The sequence below is a fragment of the Xylona heveae genome (genome assembly GCF_001619985.1).
Source record: "Xylona heveae TC161 unplaced genomic scaffold L228scaffold_14, whole genome shotgun sequence".
In the NCBI taxonomy this organism is placed as follows: Eukaryota; Fungi; Ascomycota; class Xylonomycetes; order Xylonales; family Xylonaceae; genus Xylona; species Xylona heveae.
In genome coordinates, this window is record NW_017264206.1 from 95221 (window position 1) to 117310 (window position 22090).

At 48.0% G+C, this 22090-nt stretch overlaps 7 protein-coding genes and 2 non-coding genes across 9 annotated transcripts; 6 read left to right on the plus strand and 3 right to left on the minus strand.

The window, feature by feature from the left end:
- Nucleotides 1–766: 766 nt before the first annotated feature.
- Nucleotides 767–4935, minus strand: L228DRAFT_234326 (hypothetical protein; the record flags this gene model as incomplete). Its single annotated transcript, XM_018330661.1, has 5 exons — nucleotides 4751–4935; nucleotides 4557–4680; nucleotides 3544–4502; nucleotides 1418–3469; nucleotides 767–1327 (listed from the first exon to the last, which is right to left on the minus strand). Exons 1-5 carry the CDS (start codon nucleotides 4754–4756, stop codon nucleotides 767–769), a joined length of 3702 nt encoding a protein of 1233 aa, XP_018184678.1. The 5' UTR covers nucleotides 4757–4935.
- A 31-nt stretch (nucleotides 4936–4966) lies between these two features.
- L228DRAFT_263892 (hypothetical protein) lies at nucleotides 4967–7920 on the plus strand. The gene is made up of 3 exons (XM_018334533.1): nucleotides 4967–5517; nucleotides 5582–6531; nucleotides 6602–7920. Exons 1-3 carry the CDS (start codon nucleotides 5170–5172, stop codon nucleotides 7833–7835), a joined length of 2532 nt encoding a protein of 843 aa, XP_018184679.1. The 5' UTR covers nucleotides 4967–5169; the 3' UTR covers nucleotides 7836–7920.
- A 238-nt stretch (nucleotides 7921–8158) lies between these two features.
- On the minus strand, nucleotides 8159–9389 carry L228DRAFT_46650 (hypothetical protein). The gene is made up of 3 exons (XM_018336621.1): nucleotides 9026–9389; nucleotides 8610–8978; nucleotides 8159–8553 (listed from the first exon to the last, which is right to left on the minus strand). Exons 1-3 carry the CDS (start codon nucleotides 9291–9293, stop codon nucleotides 8483–8485), a joined length of 708 nt encoding a protein of 235 aa, XP_018184680.1. The 5' UTR covers nucleotides 9294–9389; the 3' UTR covers nucleotides 8159–8482.
- Nucleotides 9390–11091: 1702 nt separating this feature from the next.
- On the plus strand, nucleotides 11092–13782 carry L228DRAFT_257189 (acid protease; the record flags this gene model as incomplete). The annotated part of the gene is made up of 7 exons (XM_018333967.1): nucleotides 11092–11683; nucleotides 11729–11812; nucleotides 11869–12131; nucleotides 12187–12927; nucleotides 12983–13099; nucleotides 13162–13204; nucleotides 13667–13782. Exons 1-7 carry the CDS (start codon nucleotides 11578–11580, stop codon nucleotides 13780–13782), a joined length of 1470 nt encoding a protein of 489 aa, XP_018184681.1. The 5' UTR covers nucleotides 11092–11577.
- A 164-nt stretch (nucleotides 13783–13946) lies between these two features.
- On the minus strand, nucleotides 13947–15801 carry L228DRAFT_251216 (hypothetical protein). Its single transcript, XM_018333509.1, has one exon. It carries the CDS (start codon nucleotides 15628–15630, stop codon nucleotides 14302–14304), a length of 1329 nt encoding a protein of 442 aa, XP_018184682.1. The 5' UTR covers nucleotides 15631–15801; the 3' UTR covers nucleotides 13947–14301.
- Nucleotides 15802–18490: 2689 nt separating this feature from the next.
- Nucleotides 18491–19439, plus strand: L228DRAFT_271388 (hypothetical protein; the record flags this gene model as incomplete). The annotated part of the gene is made up of 2 exons (XM_018335526.1): nucleotides 18491–18886; nucleotides 18939–19439. The coding sequence occupies 2 exons, from the start codon at nucleotides 18491–18493 to the stop codon at nucleotides 19437–19439; spliced, it is 897 nt and encodes a 298-aa protein (XP_018184683.1).
- A 314-nt stretch (nucleotides 19440–19753) lies between these two features.
- On the plus strand, nucleotides 19754–19824 carry L228DRAFT_t133. Its single transcript has one exon. It is a non-coding gene; the product is annotated as a tRNA-Gly (tRNA).
- Nucleotides 19825–20489: 665 nt separating this feature from the next.
- Nucleotides 20490–21618, plus strand: L228DRAFT_251219 (hypothetical protein). The gene is made up of 2 exons (XM_018333510.1): nucleotides 20490–21318; nucleotides 21497–21618. Exons 1-2 carry the CDS (start codon nucleotides 20838–20840, stop codon nucleotides 21601–21603), a joined length of 588 nt encoding a protein of 195 aa, XP_018184684.1. The 5' UTR covers nucleotides 20490–20837; the 3' UTR covers nucleotides 21604–21618.
- Nucleotides 21619–21939: 321 nt separating this feature from the next.
- Nucleotides 21940–22010, plus strand: L228DRAFT_t134. The gene has a single exon. It is a non-coding gene; the product is annotated as a tRNA-Gly (tRNA).
- Nucleotides 22011–22090: the final 80 nt, after the last annotated feature.

The window sequence follows — 22090 nt, forward strand, 5'->3', positions numbered from 1 at the left end:
CGAATCTCACATCCCATTTAACCGTACGTGAGACAAGGCTGAGGGATCCGCTGACAAGTGAGAACGCACTAGTATGGTCTCGTGGCAACCCATGCCAATGGTGCTTGAGGTGAGAGGCGGGGGGAGGGGGACGGATCAACAGTAGTAACAAAATACGGTGTACTTGGCGGCGCGAGATATATCGTGACGCGGTTTCAAATGCCAACTGCCGCGCTCGTTTTCTCGACTCTAAGCTACGTCTAGTACTGTGCAAACAGTTATAGCATTTACCATACTTATTGCGAGGCAGTAAGGATACTTGAGGAGTGTGGACAGGACAGGGCAGGAAATACGGAAGTACCGGGCTGGATGAGTAGATAAGGTAGTTACACAGACAGTCAATAGTAGAAAGGTAGAAAGCTACACAGACACTAAAAAAGATGGCATTACTCAGATAAAAAGTTTCAAAAAGGTTCTAGATGTATTGGATGGCTAAGTAGGACAGCGCGCAAGATGCCAAGTGGTATAGGTACACTTTCAAAAGAGAGCAAGACAAAGGTATGGCTAGGTGGCCAGGCAGGTAGTCAAGCAGGCAGGCAGGCAGGGAACGAGAGGGGAAAACGCATGAAATGCAAGAAGCGCAGAACGCGCTGAGAAATGCGTAGATGATATCATCTAAAACGACAGATGACAAATCAATAAGAGCAAAGATTCGATGAAAATGAAAAAGAGATATGACAAGCAAGTGACAACACAACACAAGCAAGTGACATGACAACCTTCAAATTCACAATACATATCCCCTGGGATTGACACAGTCCCACTTGCGAACTGCTCGGCTGTCTTCCAGCTCAACGCACCACCAGAGCACGCTCTTGGCCTTTTCAATCTGGCCGCTGAGTTCATGCGCTGTGGCAAGGGCGAACCATGCCTCGGAGTAGTCCCAGCCAGACCCCAGCTTGGTCAAAGATGACAACAGACCATATGCTCGGTCGCGAGCGGCTAGGCGATCGAGATCTTCGGGACTGATTTTTCGTTCAGGGTAGTGGTCGTTTGAGGAGGACGAGTTATCTTCCTCTGAAGCCTCCAGCGCAGGGAGGATCGAATCGCGAAGGGCAAAGATGGAGTCAGGCGGAGGCGCGGTCACGCTTTCGGGAGCTTGAGCGGGCGCGAGTCCTGCAGCCGACGATAAGAGTGCTTTTAGAGGCACTTTTTGCGTGTAAATGTCCAACAGAATGTTGGATAGACCGACGGTTGCAGAAGGATGGTCGATGAACAAGAATAGAGCCTTTTCAAAGTACATAATAGCCAGGTGGTGGGAGCCTTGGGCTAGCGCGAGATATGCTTGCTGTAGACAGGCGTGTGGTTAGCAAATGTTTTATTCTATAGGGACAAACAGAAAAGAACCAGAGGAGGGAATATAAGGATTACGACATACTTCGGCGTAAACATCGGCCCAGAGCTCGTCAACGCTCTTGCGGCCAGCCCAATTACGTACTGACAAAGCTCTGTTACTGGTATCCTCCTGCAAAACTTCAGTCTCAAGCTCCCTGACGAGCTTGGACGCTTCGTCGCTCGCCCCCTGAGCATCTTCGTGCATGTTTGCCCGCCGATAAAGGGCTCCAATGAGGAGCCAAATCTCCACCAGCACCGATCTCCTTCTCCGTTTCTCTTGTACAGTAGGTGGCCTGAGACGGTAGTTCGTTGCGTGAGTTGGTAATGAAGTGGGCAGCCGCAGATCTTGCATTGGAGGTTGCTTTCCGTGCCCGGCTGGCTCAGGCTCCTTTTTCGGGGGCATGTTGTGGACTATGGGTGAAGGCAGTGGTTGCGGGGAGAGATTCAAATCTTCGGCAGAGCCGGGAACATCGGGGGATACTGCGAGACCGACTTGGCTGGGAGAAGTGTATGTACTCCAGCGGCGGTCAGCAAATGAGCCTTGCTCTGAGCCTTGTCCATCGCCAGGTACTCCAAGAGAAAGAGCATTTTGGTTTGCGGAATCATCTACTGCAGGCCTTGTGCCGTGGTCCTTTTTCTTTCTCAGACTACCAAGGCTTTTGCGACGTAGACCCTCGTCTTTCTTGGTTTGCTTTCCAGCATGATGTGTGCCATTGTGGAATAAGTGATGGTGATGATGTTGACGATCTTTTTCTGACTGCCGGCCATCATCGGTCGTGACCTGAATGGTAGGCGCATCTGATAAGCTCGGAGCAGCGGGTACGGGTGGCGCATCAGCGCTGGATACGGCAGAACTAGCCTCCCCGTAACGAACGCTCTTTCTTGAGCTCTTGGGCCGACCAAAGATGGTCCCAACAGAGCTTTTGATAGTACCGCTCGAACTCTTTGGTGGCTCCAAAGATTCTTCTTTCTTCTCGACGGGCGGTTCACTATAAAGTCGACGATAGAGACCGAGAAGCTCATCACAAGAGTTCACAGCTACCTCTGCACCTTCCAGGATTTCCAGCAGAGCTAATTGAGTAATTTTGACTTGTATGATGCCCTCACGTTCATAATCTTCCATATCGTCGACGATGCCCTTGCTAGCCTGGCTCTTTATCGAAGAAATTGCTACGGAGGAGTTGAGATGTTCGCTGCGAAATGGTGCATTGCTATCATGCTCTCCGAAAAGGACTTTGAGATTTCCGAATTGTTCGAATGCTGCCTCGGAAGTCTTGAGCGCACCGTTAAAATCATGTCGAGCGCTCTGTAGCAGAGCTAAGAGGTGCCAGAGGGGGATAGAGCGCCTTTGGAATGCGAAATCTGACGGACGGATTACTTCGATCGTGTCTCTGCTTGCCATAGACGCAGCCAACCGACTTGATGCGCTGACGCCATGGCTGAGACTCAAAGCTGATTTCACAACTTCAACGGCGCCACTGACATCCCTAGTCTCGGCGAGCAGGAGGCCGAGTGTATAGCTAGCATCGAGCCTTTCCATTTCTTCTAGCTCGCCAGCGAGCGCCCGACGAAGGTTGGTGACAGCATTGGTTTGATACTCGGCGCGACTCGCGACATCGTACGTATACTTTGCCCACTGAGCTTGACTAATACCTATTGCCAGGTATGAGATTGCAAGCGCATCCTGCGAGATAGGTCTGCCAACAAGCGGCCGCTGATCCTCGGCTTCAGACTCTGAAGGGACACCGTCTGGTTGCATCAAAGTCTCAGCTAAAGAACCTGGCTGGTGTTTCTGCAACCACTTTTCGATCATGATGCCGACTTCCTTGGCTTTCCCCGCAGCCCATCGATCTCCATAAGCGCATAAGACTTTGACGCCCTGGGCTGCCATGCGAAGGGCAGTGTCATCATCATCCAAACCAGGATCTTCCACGCCTGATTTCTCATCTCGAGCCTTGCCCTTGGTGAATATTTCATAATATGTATCAAATGCCTTGAAAGCGAGCTCGTACTCAGCAAGAAATGTATGAACGGTGAAGAGGTGTCGCAGGATTGGAGTTGAGTGAAACGTCTTTGTGGCAGCACGGTAGAGAATCTTGACAAGAAATTGGGTTAGTTTTCAATTGACTTAACTTTAATGGAATTAGTTTTGCGATCGTTCCAGCTTACATCCAACACCTTGCGTGCAAGGCCTTCCTTGGCCCCTTCAATGAGTACTTCGTCCGAATCTCTCCTGCTTAACATACTCCAATTCTTCATAACAGTCTCGACCCACTGTTCGACTTCCTGATTGATCTGGTCTGCGCGCGGGAAAGACACCTGTTTGAGCAGCAGGGTCTCGTATATGGTTTCGACGCGCTTTATTTCCGAGGAAAGATGGAACTTTAGCGTTTCTTGTTCCGTGTTCTTCAAGACAGATCCTTCCTGGGGCGGGATGTATGGTAGATCCTCCTGCAGAATCTTGGATAGCGTCTCGAAATAGGAGCGCCAAACCTGCCTCCGTGGTATATCAACCCCAGAATTTGGTTCCTCGATGATAGCCAGAGCCTGACCGGGCCTCCCTTCCCACAATTTCGCCCAAGCGCGGAAACCCGACAGCGCTGTGGACAAGGCTCCTCTTTCAGCGACGGGTTCTGCAGCGTATTGACCGGAAAGTGTACAGTAACTTGCCAGCAGCTGCTCCGACCAGAAGCGCAGCTGAGCTGATTCCGATGTGCGGTACGTTGAGGTCTTTGTTAGAAGCGGAAGACCAGCTTGGAACGCATGAAGTGCGTCTCGGTCACGAGATGCCTTTCGAAGGGACGCGCCTCGAATGTAGATTCCCTTGATGGCGCAGACTGTTGTCCAACCCCTTATTATCTGCCCACCCGATGTGATTCGATTCCAGGATTCTTCAAAATCGGCTGGTAGTTGCGCCATGGCCGATTCAGGCTGTTTTAGTACCCAGTAGAGCCATGCCAGGCATGTGCGCGCCTGAAACACATCTTCGGGGTGCTCATTGGCATCTTCGATGGCGGCGAGAAGCGGCTGAGCTAGCTGGGAGAGATCTGAGGGCGGGGGGGATGTTGCAGAGGTTTTGCGGGAAAAGGATGCAATTTGACTTTCTGAGTTCGCCGTAAGTACGAGGCCTATTTTCATTACGGTCAGCGAATATTCAGCAGGTTGGGCGTAATAACACCGACATTTCCTATGTGGCGCATGTTTTGCTACTTTCCGCGCCAGCTCCGGGATATTGTGCCACTGGCCATCACAGCGAGCAACGTCAAGCTGATGGATATACCGAGACGCCTTTTCGGTTTCGTGATGCTGCATTGGCCCGTCAGTAAATTCCCCTGCTATCACTGTACAAGTAACCCGAACGACAGAGAGACAGTACACTCATGTTTGCCAATTTCCCTCTTTGGCGGAGGACGGTGTTTACGCTGATCTAGAAACGACAAAAGTTGAGGCAGAACCATTAACACATGTTGCATGGAACCTGTCAAATTAGAGACTTGTTGCAGCAATCTCGACAATTATATTATTCAACGTGAAAAAGGGGAACTGGCCGCGCAAGTTGAGGGCGCAGTGTGGTCTAATGACGACGATGGCGGAGGTTCCAATCACCGACCATTTTTAGTTTTCGAGATCCCTTTTTTTTCGGTTTGGCCATTTCACCTCAAAGTGCAAAAAGTTTCATTCTTCAACAACATTTGAAGATTTCGACAGGAAATCTTTCTAGCGCAATAGCGCAAATCTGTTTATCTTCTCCCTCGGCGACTGCATTGAACTGTTCGTCAAAATTCTGTGCTCGCCATGCAGTCGCATTCTTCAAACGCTGCTCCTCTGAGAGCACTCACGCACCGACTCTCTTCCATACCAACGAAGCAATTGCCCCAGACCTTGCCTCGACTCATACCCATTCTGATCAGTTGCAAGCCGATATTATCTGCTCCGGCAAGCCATTCGCAGGGCCGGGATGCTTCTGAGGCCGCGGTTCTCACGCACAAGTTCAAGACGCAACTTACGACGCTCTTGTCCGGAAAATCGCCCGAGGGGAGATGGACGGCCGTAGTATTGATCAAAGGGACAGTGGATATTGGTGGCTGGGAGATTCTACGTGCTTGTGAACCTTGGGTACGAGGTTTACTGGGAGTTTTGTCGGTATGTTTTTCACCAATGTCCTAATTGCGAAGAAGAAACCGGCCTGGACTAACTCTGCCCATAGAAACCCGACCCTCCTACGACCAAGCAGATATGCATTGTGACCTTGACCAAGATCTTCCTCCTAACACACGAGTACCCGACATTGATTCGAGAAATCACGACGCCTTCGCTGCAGCCGTTTGTGACCTCGAGTCTCAACCTCATCGCAAAAGTAGCCACGACAGGGGACAACAGCGCTCTGATCGATACCATATTGAACGCCTTTTGCAGGCTTCTGCCGCGTCATCCGAACAGTTTCCGCTCCTTTGCAGCGCAAATCCAGACTTCTCTTCTCCCTCTAATTGCGCCGACCCCTTCAAGCCACACCGCAGATGGCGGCAGATCGGTCGCGCAGTCTACCTCTGAGGTTGCTCGGCGCGTATTCGTCTCTCTTCATCATTGTGCGCCTAAGAATACTTCTGGTCCAGAATGGGGAAATGCGCTCAGGGCCGTTCTAACTAACGTGCACTGCACTGCGGACCAAGTTTTCAGATCGGTCATTGAAGACTGGGAACCAGCAGGAGAACCGCTCAGTCGCGGAGCGAACCCCAAAACATTGAGCGAAGTCGTTAGCGATTTTGGATCTGACCCTATGAATCTACCCAAATGGGTAGGAATAGATGCCGGCGTGGAGAGACTTGCAGGCCTCTTGGGAACTGTGAAAGCGTTCCTACTCACTCCCACATCCTCCGCAATCAACCTCCCTATCGGGTTAATCATGGACACCCTGGCTCGAATCTTTGCCATTGCTGCCCCCAGCAGTACAGGCAGCGATCACTCTACCATCCGATTTAACCCACAAATCGAGAGAATCGAGCGTGACGGATTACTCGCCGGCCTGCCTCATGTCCACGTCTCATGCATGGAGATTCTAATGGCCATGACTGATCGACTCGAGAAAGCCTTTGGGCCAATGGTACAAGGCTGCGTGGAACAATTATGCTGGATTTACCAAGCCGAAAGATGGAGCAGGTTTGTGATCCTCTCACTCTCCCCAACTTCCTCTCTTTCTTATTAGCACCGCAACTCACATGATATACAGTGACATTCGAACATCAACGTACACTCTCCTCGCCAAGCTCCTCCAAACAGGCGGTCCTGCTTTCAAGAAGAGCACAGTATCATCACTCTCCAAGATCATTCTTGCCTGCTGCGACGACCTCCTTCCTCCCGCCGAACCCACCACTCCAGCTCAAGACACATCTGGATCTAAAAAGGGCAAAGGCAACGCCGCCAAGAACATGACAATTGTCAACGCAGATAAATTCCTGACGCCAGCTACGCACCAACAACAAGAATACGCATCCAAGACATCCATCGGCCTCGCTGGCTTGACTGCTGCCGCTTCACACCTACTCCCCATCCTTCTCACCCATCTACCCACCCACCTTGTTCCCTTCCCCGTGCGGACCAAGATTGACCGTACCGCCATTCTCCTCCGGCACGAAGAAGCCATGTACGCGAGCGTTCTGAACCCGCCTCCCACGCGCAAGGGAGCCAAGACAGCTAGTAGCATCTTGCCGCTCCTTGCCCGCGCGTATCCGACAAACATGGACGTCGAGGCACTCATCCGGCCGCGCATGCCTGTCATTCGCACCTTACAAGGCGAACCGGGCGAGAGCGACGAAACCGGTGACGGTGCCGGGGCTGAAGCCGATGGGGATGAAGAAATGGAATCCGGCTCCGCGGGAGGCAAATCCACCGACGCAATCCAAAAGATCAATGCCCAAGCAACCAATGCATACCTCGCCGCCGCCAACAACGCCCAACAAGACGAGAGCACTAAATCAAATTACCGGCGAGAACCTACTCCTACGCCATCAGAAACACGAGCCGAAGCCGTTGCCGCCGCCGCCATCACCTCAGAGCGGTCTTCCGCCACGACGGAAACACCCGCAGCGAAATCACCGGCCGCTTCTACCTCGTTGAATAATGTGCCTGGTCTATATCCTGACGCTGCAGAGGGTAAGTCCACCAAGCGACCTTTTGCGCCAGAAGTTTCGCCTGAACGTCCAGAAGCTTCCGTTGCTACTCCAATTAGTAGTCGTATCACTGGTGGTAGCGGCGATACCAACAAGAAACCTCGTATCGAAGTCGCTCCCGCTCCTGTCCTCGTCCGCGATGCGTCTTCCGAGCATGTTGCTACTGTTCCCGCAGGCGAAGTTCCTGGCGCGAAACAGGCCGCGACTACTGGTGACGATGTCGACGACGACGACGATGATGATTTCGAGATACCCGAGCTTGTTATGGATGCAGATACGGATGAGGATGAATAAATCAAAGGATATATGTGTCTGATCATTTTATATGTATAGTATACAATATGCTATAGTAATGGATATACTATCCTCAACCCCCACTATGAAAAATACATTGAAATGCACATCCCCCGTGAAACATCGTGTCAAATATAGTGTCAAACAAGAGAAAGTCTTGCATCAATCGATTGACCCTCACGTTGAGGAATGAAGGTCTTGCATGCAGCTCGATCATACAAGGAATAAAGATTGCCCCGGAATCTCACCATCCCCACGCTATGAACCGCTACCTTGAATACAAGCTTCTGAGCAAAAATCCGGAGTATAAACCACTGAAACTAATTTCTCAGATAATCGATCAGGCTAACCTTCCATCCGATCCCCGAGCATGTTAAACACCCAGGCTACGGACATTTAAACTTGTTGACTGCTAGCCAAATATACTTGTTTTCCCATTATACTTGACGACCATTCTTTTCTAAGAATACTTCGCCCGCTCTTCACGAGCGACATCTTCAACGTTTCTGGCGTATAGCCATTCAAACATCTCGGCGAGCGAGCGCAGTTCGGCTTTTCTAGCTTCGGCCTCTGCAATGCCCGCTTTCCTTGCTTCTTTAGTGCCGGCGTCTTGGGCCTTCTCGGCCTTTTCTTGTGCCTTTCCTTGCTCAAAGGCAAAGAGCACGGCAAATTCCTTCCCGGTCTCGTGGGCTGCCTCGTTTCGCGCCTCTATTTGCTGCTTTAGAAGCACTGTCAGCATTTGAATGTTTTTCTGAATCGGAGAACGTTGCGTACCTTGTCCAGGCTCTTCAGGACGTCGAGACACTGGTGTTTCAATCCAGCTCTCTGTAAATCGTTGGACTTCAGCGTCTTTACATACTCGGCCCATCGATCTGAGGAGTGACCGTCGTGAGACCGCCCCGCCGCTGCCTTCTTCTTCCCCCCTTTGGACGTGGACAGCTCCGTCTTCAATTTCTTGGCCACCTCTACTAGGAGGTTGGCGGCAGAGACTGAAAATCTGACACCCTCGCTGTACTTGACATACTCCAGATGCCAGACAGTCTTCGCCGCTTTGGCCATGGTGGCATCGTGACCCTCGACATTTGCCGCGAGCTTCTCGTATGCAGCTTGTAGCAATTCGAGAGAGGTATTTTGTTCCTCCGCCTATCTGATGTCAATATTATCATTTACATGCTTGCAACGCCACTCACCTTTTGCAATTCCACGCCCTCTTTTTTTCATGAGTTTCAGGTCCTGTCCTTTCATCTCCACCCTGTTCTTGATACGATCCAGGGGGAGCGCGGATACTCGAGCATGGTAATCCGTCATTGATTTCTCGGACTCGAGTGGTCGCGGGTCCAGGCGTACTGATTTGACCGCTGTATAAGAGGTGGCGTCTCCGGTCTTATCTTTCAGAACGTCCAATGTGGCTGGGCACCAGAGATAATTTTCCGGGTTCTCCGAGCCTTTTGATGACATTCAGCAGCCTAGGAATAGTTTAGTAGAGAAAAGTTCAATTTCTAAACGCAAACAGGCAACATGTTTAAAAACAGGCGAGGGCAACGTGCCAATATTTCGTGATAAGAAAACAACACGTATGCCATTCTCCTACATCATCCACATGAGCTTCAGCGCTTTCGCCACCTCCTTCTCATTCAAATACGTGTTGGTATGTTTGAATGTAGTAGTGTTCAAATTAGGACCAGCGGCACTCATTCCTCGTCGTGTATTATCTGTTTCACACGCATTTCTATTTTGTATAAGTTTTTCAGGTCAACGAGACCGCAGGATGCTCGCGAAGTAACCTCAATGGTTCGGTTTGGAAGTTGACCGTGGCATCGGTACTACTTTCCAGCAGGTAAAGGTTTCCCACTGCACTTCCCCGGCAGTATGCGGGTGGAAGGAAAGACCAACAATTGGCGTAGTCAAAGCTGACACAGAAACACGTGTTTTAATCTGGATCTCTAACAGAAAAATTTTACCCATCGCTCCTGCTTCGTTTGGAACGGACTAGAGAAATACATTCCGTAGAGCAAGTCAAGAACGTAAAGGGTCTACGGTTATTATATGCAAGTCTTTTTACCCGTGAAATTCTGTAGATTGCAGAGAGAATACCATAATGAATCGGATTCGAGGGTAATACAGCCAGTTATGAATTCGGTAGGTGAAGTCTTCATTCGTATACACCATATTTACCAACTCCATTGCCCACAAAGCCTGCTATCTTGCTCTTGACTATTCATCGTGCGTAAGCAATGAAGATATTCAGTGAGACAAAGTGATTTGCCCCGAGGCAATCACTTCTCATGAAGTAATTATTTACTCAACCTCTTGTGAAGCGTACTTCGGCGTTTCCACGCTACGATATCCCGTCAATACTTTTGAAGGAAGGTTCCATCATGTGCGGTGGCACGGGCCCCCAAAATTTTCGGAGAAACTGCCAGCAAGACGCAGCTTCACATACCAGATCATGAGAACCTCTATACGTCCCGACAGCATATTGAACTTCAGCATGCGTGATTCATACAGCAGAAAACAGAGTAATATTAGTGTATCAAGAAGCTGCCATCAAGCTGTCGCTATTGCTGAATCAAATGGTCAGGATGGTGACAGGCATGAGGCAATTGAGCACAAGAGATAATCGGCGCCTCTGACGAGGTTTTAGCAAGATTCTACTTAAACGAATGAAGAGCATTGTACACCTTATCATTTTTGGATATAGAAGAGCAAGTTACTTTCACTAGCCGGAAGTAGAGCACTTCAGATATGCACGAGACAAAAGCAGCTGAGGTCGTTCAGCTGAGGCCGTTAAGCAAGGGTCCGCACTCTCTTCTGTTTTAGGTTATTGGACAGGGTATGAGATGGTAACTAACAGTTAAGCTACAGCGGCAGTGGCGCCACTATCTGCTTAGAAGTTAGATCTGCCGCTGTCGCCAGTTCGCGCAAAGTTGCCGCCGTTCCCGTAAGGCTCGGCTATTACCGGCCTAACGGCATCTAAAATGCCCAAATTTCAGGGGCCCATCGGGGTCTTACAACGGACGATTGGCGAGACATAGAAAGGAATAACACAGCACAGTATTGCCAAATGTTCTCAAATTCCTCTTCGGCGGCATGATCCTATCTCTTGTTTCAGAATGATCTCTATTCCAGGTTGGAGCTTGTTTCGTACGGGAGCATACTGTGATGGATCATCTGAAACACACTTGAGCATCAGCAATATCATGGTCTGACGTAGCGGCATCAATCTACCCTCTCAGGGGCTTCACTATATAGTGACGTTGGTCGCCTATCGATTTATTTCTGCTAATTATTTACGCATATCCCCGCAAAACGATCTCTATTTTGGTCCCCACTCCACCATTCAAGCATTTCTCCATATGCTGCACGAGACGATCCTTTGCTGATGCCGTCCGGCTGAACTGGGGGGCATCCCAGCCGTTGGCCCTGTCATCGGCCAGGCTCTGTTCTCACCAGAAAATGTTATGGCCGCGAATTGACAAATCCAGGCCGATTCGATGATGATTCGTGGCTGATCCGAACATCTATTGCGTGGATCTTGTAAACTCATGCCGTCGAAGGGTAACTATGAGCAGAAACGACCTCAGGAGTGAGCAATTTGCTGCAGCAACTGGACACCTCAACGCTGCTGAAAATGTAGCAATGGCGCAATGGTTTTTACCAGGACGACAATATAAAGCAGCCCGATTTGACCTTCAAGAATCCAAATATTCAATCTTTAGACTTCAAACCAGCGAGCTACAAGATGTGGCACTCCACTCCTTACTCGCAAAGCCGCTTTGCTTTGCTTTTCCATCTTTTCTTTGCTCTTTATCTTTCTCTCACAGCTGCGCTGCCTCTGTCTTCAGACAGTTCTCCTTCATTTCACAACATATCTGACCCCCATACGCCTCCAGCGAATCTGACCAAAGTTCCTCTCGTTTATAACCCCAAATATGAAAAAAACGGCACAAAGTCCTATGTCTCTCTCTTGACAAAGTGTATGCCCTCTATTACGCCTTGGAGGCTTTGTGATTCAAACTAAACTTTTACGCAGACAGCTTTGCGCCAACCAAAGAGGGCCCATACTTTATCACCGACCAAGTCAACGAACAAGGCAAACATGGCGTGCTCAAAAAGGTTGGCGGTCGCGCCCAGGTTCGCAGAAATGTCCTACGGAAGAGACAGGACAATGGCCAGGCCGGTGAAGTTCCTGCGGAAGACCAGCAGAATGATAGCATGTATCTCGCGCCGGTGAAAATTGGTACACCTGGACAGAAATTCATGCTGGACTTTGATACCGGTTCTGCCGATCTCTGGGTACGCCTGCCGAGCGCTTTTGATTCGACTTGAAAATGGGCTAATGAATCAATAGGTGTGGTCTACGGAGCTCCCTAGCTCACTTCAGTCTCAAAGCTCCAAACACAGAATCTTTAACCCTGACAAGTCTAGCACCTATAAGAATATGGATGGATACACTTGGAAGATTCAGTACGGCGACTCGTCATCAGCCTCTGGTACTGTTGGAACAGACAATGTCAACCTTGGCGGTTTGGTCGTCAAGAACCAGGGCATCGAGCTGGCCAGCCAACTTTCTCAACAATTTGCGCAGGGCGTTGGTGATGGTCTTCTCGGCTTGGCCTTCGGCTCTATCAACACTGTTCGACCTCACCCTGTAAAGACCCCAGTCGAGAACATGATTGAACAAAAGGAAATTCCCCCGTCCGCGGAACTCTTCACCGCCAAACTTAGCTCCTACCGGGACAATGAAGATTCCTTTTACACCTTTGGCTATATTGATCAGGACACGGTTAAGGCTTCAGGCCAGGATGTCTATTACACGCCCGTCGACAACTCTCAGGGCTTTTGGATGTTTGGCTCTGGCTCGGCCACGGTTAACGGCAAGACTATCAACCGTAGCGGCAACACCGCTATTGCGGACACCGGAACCACACTGGCCCTCATTGACGACAACACCTGTGAAGCCATTTACAATGCTATTCCCGGCGCGAAATACGACCAGACTCAGCAGGGCTATACTTTCCCAAAGAGCACTTCAGCCGATAAGCTTCCCACAGTTAGCTTTGCCGTTGGTGGCAAGCAATTTTATGTTCAGGTACGAGAATGACGCTTTGCTGCTATCAAGTGTGGCCTGCTGACCATTTTAACAGAAGGAGGATCTTGCCTTTGCTGATATTGGTAACGGTTACGTCTATGGAGGCATTCAGTCGCGCGGAAGCATGTCCTTTGACATTCTTGGTGACACGTTTTTGAAGAGCATCTATGCTGTAAGTCTCTCCGTACCATAGACTTGTGCTTTAAGTCTTATGCATATTAATATGGCTTTTAGATTTTTGACCAGGGAAACACCCGCTTTGGGGCAGTCCAGCGCGGTAGCTCTCCTGGTGGCGGCGATGGCGGTGATGGCGGGGACGGTGGTGACGGTGGTGACGGTGGCGACGGTGGCGACGGTGGCGATGGTGGTGATGATGGCAATGACCCATGGTGGGACCCCTTTGGGGATGATCCATTTGGCTGGGGTAACGACGGCGACGACGGTGACAATGGCAATGGCAATGACCCGTGGTGGGACCCCTTTGGTTGGGGCAATGATGGCGGCGATGATTGTGATGATGACCCTTTTGGCTGGCTTGATCCTCACAATTGGGATGCTACTCGCAAGAATCAGGAGTAGATGTAGATTACCGTTTGCAGTCATTGTTTGCCTGCCGCTGAAGCAGTGCAAGATTCAGCAGTGGCGGTGTCAAATGACATGGAGGACATGATTACTATTGTTCTCCGTGCAAACCAGGAAAATAGAAAAACGAAAAATAGGTGGATGACAATACAAATAGTGGTACAAGGAATAACTCAAATACCACACAATTTCCACCAAAAAAGGGCAAAAAGTTATGCGTCGACCGGAATCGAACCTGGGCTTCGTCGATGGCAACGACGAATTTCACCATAATTCGCCTCAAATAAAAAGCGTTGATGGTTTAGTGGTAATAAACCATCAACGCCACTTGCTGAGTAAGCACGTCTAAAATAATTCACTATATTCTACTTCAGAGCACTTGCAATATATTCCTTTCGTTGATGTTAATAAGAATCGTGAAATTTAATGTATTTTATGTACCATCACGTCCTAATTGCGAATTGAAAATAATACAAAGAGGGCTTTTGAAGGAAAAACCACTCATGGTGCTACAGACTAGACAGAGTGAAATGACCTGTGAAGTACAATACGATGCCTCATTCACCCCATCATTCGCTGACGGTCCATGTAAAATTTTATGTTGATGGTAAATTGTATCCTGAAATTTCTAACGGAAAAAATGGGTGATGAATAATCCAAAAAAAGAGTTTCATGCATGTTTGAAGTTCCGGGGTCTGCGTGTACCCGTACACTGTGCTATCATAAAACATCTCTACAACATTCTGTTGCTTTTTACAACAAAACTCTCTGTTACGCCGCGAAATGCAACATCTAGGGCGCCTTGATTCCATTGCCACACGTGCGATCTTGAGTATTTTCGGGCGTCGATAGTGAAAGATGACGGTCATCTTGCGCTTCGAGAGAACTTGAGCAGGAGCGTTTTCGTTTAGTCCCGTTTGGAAGGGGACATGTAGGCTGTTGCGGAGGGCGTTCCCAGGAGATGATATTTTGATTACGATCTCTCAAGCTCCGTCTCGTCCTCATAATTCTGCCACGTTCGACGATTGGCGCTCCGTCTTCTCCGTGGCCTGTAATGACTGGCGAAGGTGGGGGTATCGTAGGTATGTCGAATGGCTTGGGTTCAGGTACAAAGGGAGCAACATCGCAAATTGCCTTGCGGCGTTGAACCCATTCATTCAGATGCTTGCGAAAGAGTGCGACATCGTTATCCAACTTGCATTTCACTGGCCATTCCTCGAGACTTTGTACTGACTCTGGGTTTTGCTCCTGAAATGGCACATGGCGATAGTGTTCGTCCTGCGTGATAATCTCGTACAACGTAAATATGACACCGGCGACGTCATTCCTCTGAGGAACACACCAAGGATGACCGACTGGGGCGGCTCGGTCAAAATCAAAGAGCAGTATATTTTGTGTCTTGGAGTCGAGTAGAATGTTTCGTGCTGCCACATCCTGGTGAATGATACCCAGCTCCAAGTTGAGATAGTCAACTACGGAGGTAAGTTGTTGAAAGTACTCTAATCGAAATATACGACTCTTATTATCATCCAAACAACCGCCAGGAACGTAAGCTGTTGTAAAACCGAGGACGCGGGACTCAACATCATCGACGACGACGCGGTCAAACGGAACCAGATTCGGGTGAGCAGGAAGGCTTTTTGTGATATGCAGTTCGTGCCATATTTTTGTCCGCCTCTGGAAAATCATGCTGTATTTGAAGACGACCTTTCTTTGCGCTTCGGGTTTGTCGCTATCGGAATAGCTTACCAAGTCAACGCCGGGCCCGAGTCGATCTAACTCGGCGAGTCGAGAAATCTCGATAGTAGAACAAGATTGTAGGGATGGAGACTTGGCGTAGCGTGGGTAATGGATAGTCAAGAGGGGGTCATCTTCAGGAGCTGATGAAACTGAGGTGAGCAAACCGTCATCATCCACGGTGATCGAGTAAACACTTGGAGCAAGATGATCAATGTAGCGCTTCAGCACATCAATATCCTTATCCTCCTCGGGGGGGATGAACTTTATTGAGCCATTGATAGTATACCATCGACGTTGATCCCAATCAATGACGGTGCCGGCGTGCAAGTCTCCAGTAACACTCTCACTACAGACCCAGAATCTATCTTCTGGACGGATCATGATGAATAGAGTTCGTGACTGTCCAATCAGCCTGAGCGGGGAGCTATTTGGTACTCTAAGGAAGAGGAGGTATTCTTCACAAAGTCAAAGAGCAGAAGCGCTATTGGAATCTGTATGTAGAATAAGCTCCAGGCTTCGCGGCGGTTATGAATCTCAAATAACCATGGTGGTGGTGGATTGATGGAGACGACACGCTAAAGGGGATAGGTGTTACCGCCGGACAGCCGGGCGGCTATACCCGAAGGGCCCGTGCATCCTTGATCTGGGGCTAAGTCGCCTCTCAGGTGTTTACTTCCAAAGCATCCTGAAACAGGTTACAGCTTTATATAGAGGTCCAAGAGCGCTTCTCTTAAAATAGAGTTTTATATTTAGGTATTTTCAGCTTTTTCTTCACATGTAAAACATGACCTTGTCGATGGCGCGCCAAAACGGCTTCTCAGAAAACTATATATTTTTCATTTCAGTCCTCTCTTATTTTTCTCTACGACAACGAATTTTCCTGAGTACAAACAGCGCCTCTCTTCTGCTATATATTCTCTCTAGAACATATGCTCTAGGCTCTATGTATGCTTGTTGACTCATTGTTATACCCGTGACGGCCCGCGTGAACAAGCCTCTCAAATACGCTACTGAATCTCGACGCCGAAACCAAAGAAGGGAATTGATATACGAGGCTCTCAAAAAGCCGATTCGGCCTGGACGAAGAAAGATATCATTCAATTGTTTATATTTCCATTCGACTTCTTCAAACACCAAAGTCATGCCTGTCATTATGCCTGGTGATATCGGCGACGATGTAGAACTTCAATTGGTCAATGACACTTCCAATCCTGGCAACTGTACCTGCGGTTGGTACATTTACTATTCGAGTGTGTGCAATCACGCATATACAAATTATAAATATACGTGTGGAGCGCGCACGACAAGATCGGGAGTAAGCGGCTTTTGCGGAAGCCCGGCCCCCAGACACATCGTGGTCGGTACGACCGTAGGAAGGTCTTGTCAGCTCTGTTAGCGGAGTCATTGAAGGTAAGAGGCTTGGTGTTTCTCTGACTTGGCCAAATGCTGATGATAGTACTAGTGTGATATTGCTATCTGCTCGTTATGTCATTTACCTGCTTCTCGCTTTGATATCTGAATTGCTAGGACTCTCAAGAACATATTCCCAGTACTGGTACTTTGGCATATATGGTTTTCAGATATAGAATCTTTTCTGTTTTGCGCTTTCTCATAGTTCTTTTGAGTACTGTTTACGGTCTTTCTTTCTTTCTTTTCCTTGTTTTTGGCCTTCTCTTTTGTTTCTATCATGACTATATATACTATCTTGTGCAAACGCAATGCAAACCTATAATATGATGCAGAACAACAAATTGTCACTGAGTAGTGCTTTTTGGTAAACTACAGGCCTGTATACGCCGTATTAAAATGTTCCGTTGTATGTAGTATCACGGCCAAGAGTTTCCTGCAGGCCCGCCTTAGATATATATCGTTCCCTACTCTTTAGTCCAGGTTCCCCTGTCTTTACACCTCCTGATTTAATCTAATTTATTACTTATAGTAATTCTATTCTTCCGTACATCTGAGTGAAGCACCTGAAGCATTATGACTTCATCATTTCTTACTTCTGCCCCGTTCCATCCCATTCCCCACCAAACATTCCCAATCTACTTCCAGCCACGCCTTTATTTATCATGTTCCTACGCGTCTACGACAGTACTTTTTTACATAATTGATCCGTATACTTTCCCGACAGAGCATCAAAATATTTATCAATGCCTATGCCCGCTTATTGTCGAAGTCTCAATAGGGTTGCGTAATTGTCTATCATTCTCCAGCTCAGCCAGTTAGCATCTTTTTTTTTTTTTTGCCACAACGCTTTGAATTTATTACCAGATACAGTTGAGATCCTCTTCCTCCTCTATCCAATTCTTGCGTATGCTACATTTCCAACCAAATCACATTCATAACGGTTGAGATAATTAGGCTAATATTGAACCGTCTCAGTGGTTGTTTAATTACTGGCTGCGAACAATGGACTGGATAAAAAAGCTATTTACACCAAAAAGTCGTCACACTGGAGGCCACAATCAATATGCTCGTGCGCGAGAGCGAGAACTGAGACGTAAACGCAACGGTGGCAGGACGTCGAAGACGCCCTTTTTCTGGGGTTCGCCCGGGACGACGTTTGAGAATCAGGGTAAGGAAAATTGGAATGAGTATATGAAGAAGAACAGTGGGTGATTCGAATCCTAAATCACCATGAAAAAATCCGGGGTGAAATCTGCAATCCTTAATGGAGGGTCCTAACGCTCTTGTGGAGATTATGGCGCGCGAAGTTAGTGGGGGGTCCGTCGTCTATCGGGGCGTTGTAGCCGCTGGATAGCCGCTGGATATAGTGGGCCGAGCTTAGAATAACGTACAACCTGCATTTTAAAAGAGATACAAAAAGAATATTCATAAACGAATCCTAAAGTAAACCTGAAATTATTGGCACAATCTTTCGGAGCTATGCGTTAGCAGAGACATTTTGCGACCGTGCGATATTATCGCATTATGGAGAGGAATTGGTGCAATTCCCAGCACGCGTAGATGTTTTAAACGTAAAATCCTTTGTTATCCATGACCCGAAACAAAGCCCGACACAGTCAATAATACCTCTGACCCATTAGTCAGTCACATCCTTGCTGTTCGCACCGCAACGGGTGAGAATGATTGTCCAAGCTTGCTAAGCATATTTAGCACAGAATTTTTGGTAATTACAGATAGACGTCAGGTCTTACTACACAAAGTTCAAATCCGGAGAAGCTACCCCTCCAACGTTTGCATAGTACTCTGCCTCTCCCACCCATATTTCTTTACAATGACGAACCCGTATGAAACGGACCCGGAAAAGATTCCATCAACCGACCCGTACGCTGATGTACCCTTTTATGGTCGATACCGCCCAAGACCTGGTGACTTCCGCGTTGACCTCCAGCATGTCAACTCCCATAGTACAGACTCCCTGAGATACTGGGCATCGGTCGTTAGTCTCTGCACCGAAGAGAATCGCATTTATCCAGCTGACGAAGGCGGTCGTGACGTTTTTGCTCTCGGTAGCGTGATCGTGAAGTCCAGCCATCTCCACGCGCGAGCAGGTGCTCAATCTACGGAGATTGACTTCTCCTATGCCGATGCAAATGAGCATCGGGCAATCACTCTGGCAAAGACCGTTTTGAAGGATGTCAAAGTTCCAGAAATTTACTTTGCTGGCAAGGTACTTATACTTGCTATTCGTTTATAAAACTCGATGACTCACATCCGCTCAGATAAATGGTCGCCAAGTGCTCGTCCAAGAAAGGCTTCCGGGAGTCGCATTATGCGTCGCGCGGCCATATTTATCCAGAGACCAGAGGGATTCCTATAAAGAACAGGCGAGGAAGATACTCCATCAACTTCACACTATCAAGCCTCCAGAGAATCTGCAAGCTCGATCTCACGTGGTATCGGACCCAAACATACTCAGTAACGGTCGGATCAACCCGTTAGAAGGGGACATCCTTTTTTCAGGCACCAATCATGATCCAGATATGAGCTTCATGCATAACGATCTTACGGAATCTAATTGCATTGTTGATAATGGCATAATTGTGGGGCTTATTGACTGGGAAATGGCGGGCTTTTTTGGCTGGAAGACCGCCGGAGAGGTCCACCGTCGGATCAGAACCCCGCAACGAGAGCACTTTGTGAACGTCAATTTGAGGGAGGAACAGCTTCAGGGTATTCTGTATTGGAATGATCTATATGATCAGGATGTGTCAAAGAATTAAGCCTGTAGGGTCTCGAATTCCCAGGGACATTTTTGTACTATCCTATTCACTTCTTTGAGGAATTGCAAAGACCCCTCCATGGCTTTGCCCCATCCATTGAGAGCGGCTGAAAACCTTCAATGACTTTTCGCGACACGAAATATAGCTCCTGCACTGGGAATAGCCAGCCATCGCCGAAGGAAAACAACTCCTAAAGATGTAAAGATTAGAATGGCGACGGCACTTCTCGGATACTATGGAAATGCTGAAAAGCGGAAATTGGTCTTGGAATGGCGAATATATTAGGTAATAGTACTCGTTCCGAGTATCGCAAAGCGTTGATGGTTTAGTGGTAAAATTCGTCGTTGCCATCGACGAGCCCCGGGTTCGATTCCCGGTCGACGCATATAATTTTTTTTCTTATATTTAGCCCTTCGCTTCAGGATGTGTTTCTAGGCATCAATTTATTTTGCCTTGGTTTGGTTATTATAACCAACCTCAACGAGGTCTATAGCCATCCGCCTATTGACCTTAGTAGATAAATCAACTCGACTACCTTTAATCATTCTAATGATTTTAATATTACTTTTTTGCCACTATATGCTTGATATCTTAATAACAAGATATTATAAAATACAGGGATGAAGAGGTTATAGAGCAGGTATTAGTATATGTTATGACTACTAGACGTTAATATAAAGGGAATTACAAAGAAAAATAAAGTTCTATCAAGCTATACTATAGGCTCCTTGCAAGATATCTTTCATAATAGCTGGTTCCAGACTCGACTAACCAGCTAGATGATAGAAGTACGAGGTTCAATAGCAGTTAGTCATATAGTCAGTGGGACCCTACCTTCTTCCTTGCCCATCTACGCATCCAATCCGGCCCCCATCACCTGACAAATTGACTGTATAGTTCTTTCCTACGCCGCATGATTTCAATGACGCCAGATTTGTCTGGTTTTTGTAATTGCTTATGTCATTTCTGTTGAGCCTTAGTCCAGTACTCCGATATACTATCCCAACAATTCATAGCAGTTCACACTGCACAACCATGACCCCCACGTCCCCTTGACTGTTGAAATCATATAACGAGTACGAGAAGCTATTGAAACGGCCAGACATGTCAACCATGTCTCTCGGATTACTAAACTTAGATAAGCACGTATACGGTATGCATGTATCTCATGCTCTAGATCTTTTGGGGTATATATGAGAATGCACGTGGCGATTGTGGGTTCGAGGTTTGTTCCGTTTGGTCAGACGAAATGGTTTGAGCAGTTCGTGTTTTGGCCTGGCATATCTCATATTTCTCTTTTCCAAGCTTCATACCAATACTACTTAATAGAAGGCGAAAATAGAGGGGAAAAGGGAACAAGGGCATAGCAAGCTAAAAAAAAAAAATCAATTCTGCAAAATGCATTTCAACCCATCAAGTCTCGTCATATTTGCCACGACGTTGCCACTACTCGCATCACTGTCGTCCGCATCGCCTGTACTGGACGTTGCTCAGCGCCGCGACACCGTTCCCTCTGGAAGCTACTACACTGTCGAGCGGCTGCCATGGGACGGCGTCACGCCTGTGCCGCATGAGGGCGAATACCTCTACCCGTACTCAACTGGCACAGGTCCAGGAACAACCGTGGCGGCGTTTACATCGGACAAGACGCTCGCAGTGAAGGGATACATAACCGAGACGACGACGTTTGAACTTGGCATTGCATTATCTGCATTCCCCTGGACGATGCAGATTCCGAGCAGTAACGTATCAGCTGCAGTGCCGGTAACGATTGAGGCGAACGCGACCACGCCTGGGACGGTAGGGTTTGGGTACAGTATTGGTGCAAAGCCGGGATTGTGGACGTCGGCCGTTGCTGGATTTGATGGGTTTTTCGCATGTGAGTCTACCGATTTTTATTCTTGTTTTCGGGGATGCTGCTCAAGAGGATATCTGTTGTGAGCTGCGTCTCGTCAGGTCAGGAAGGAGTACCCGCATAGGATGCTGTAAATTGAGAAGATTGCCATGGCCGATAAGAAATCGATGCTGACATTGAGTGAATGGGGGGTTTTTTTTAGGCGACACATCGCTCAATATCACTCAGCTCTTTGGAATAATCAGATATGGAAGGAGCTATTCGATTCCAAGTGGGTGCGCAGAAATTCAACTGGACAAAGCAAATTGAAGGATTTAACCCAGTATAATGTCTTCTGGAGCCCTAGAGCAGAGGGGAAAGTGTGATGGGAAGGTGCAGACTGTTTTACCGCTAGCGAGCTGCATGTTTTTTATAGACATGGGGGAGCAAAGACAGAGATGAAGTTGATGATTGAGGCAGTCAGGTTGATTCAGCTAGCAGAAAAAGTTATATGATTCTTATCCACAATACTCGTGAAATATTCGCTTTCGTTTAACCGACCCAAACGAGGTCTATAGCTAACTTATCTGCCCATCGAAAGGGAGTATTTCACGAGTATTGGGGATAAGAATAATAACTTTTATGAGGCACATTCTTCAACAGGAAGCGTTGATGGTTTAGTGGTAAAATTCGTCGTTGCCATCGACGAGCCCCGGGTTCGATTCCCGGTCGACGCATCTCAAACATATTTTTTTTCCTTTTTATTTTTTTTTGCTTCAAAACTGCTTTCAAGGAGTGAAATTGTTTTCACTTGTTG

Excerpts from the sequence above, each read along its gene's own strand:
- L228DRAFT_251219 (XM_018333510.1), top strand. The coding sequence starts at position 20,838 with ATGCATTTCAACCCATCAAGTCTCGTCATATTTGCCACGACGTTGCCA. Across the intron at positions 21,319-21,496 it reads ATTTGATGGGTTTTTCGCAT|GCGACACATCGCTCAATATC; the intron begins GTGAGTCTACCG and ends GGTTTTTTTTAG.
- L228DRAFT_263892 (XM_018334533.1), top strand. The coding sequence starts at position 5,170 with ATGCAGTCGCATTCTTCAAACGCTGCTCCTCTGAGAGCACTCACGCAC. Across the intron at positions 5,518-5,581 it reads GTTTACTGGGAGTTTTGTCG|AAACCCGACCCTCCTACGAC; the intron begins GTATGTTTTTCA and ends CTCTGCCCATAG. Across the intron at positions 6,532-6,601 it reads CAAGCCGAAAGATGGAGCAG|TGACATTCGAACATCAACGT; the intron begins GTTTGTGATCCT and ends CATGATATACAG.
- L228DRAFT_251216 (XM_018333509.1), bottom strand. The coding sequence starts at position 15,630 with ATGATCCGTCCAGAAGATAGATTCTGGGTCTGTAGTGAGAGTGTTACT.
- L228DRAFT_46650 (XM_018336621.1), bottom strand. The coding sequence starts at position 9,293 with ATGTCATCAAAAGGCTCGGAGAACCCGGAAAATTATCTCTGGTGCCCA. Across the intron at positions 8,979-9,025 it reads AGGGCGTGGAATTGCAAAAG|GCGGAGGAACAAAATACCTC; the intron begins GTGAGTGGCGTT and ends GACATCAGATAG. Across the intron at positions 8,554-8,609 it reads TCCTGAAGAGCCTGGACAAG|CAGCAAATAGAGGCGCGAAA; the intron begins GTACGCAACGTT and ends GTGCTTCTAAAG.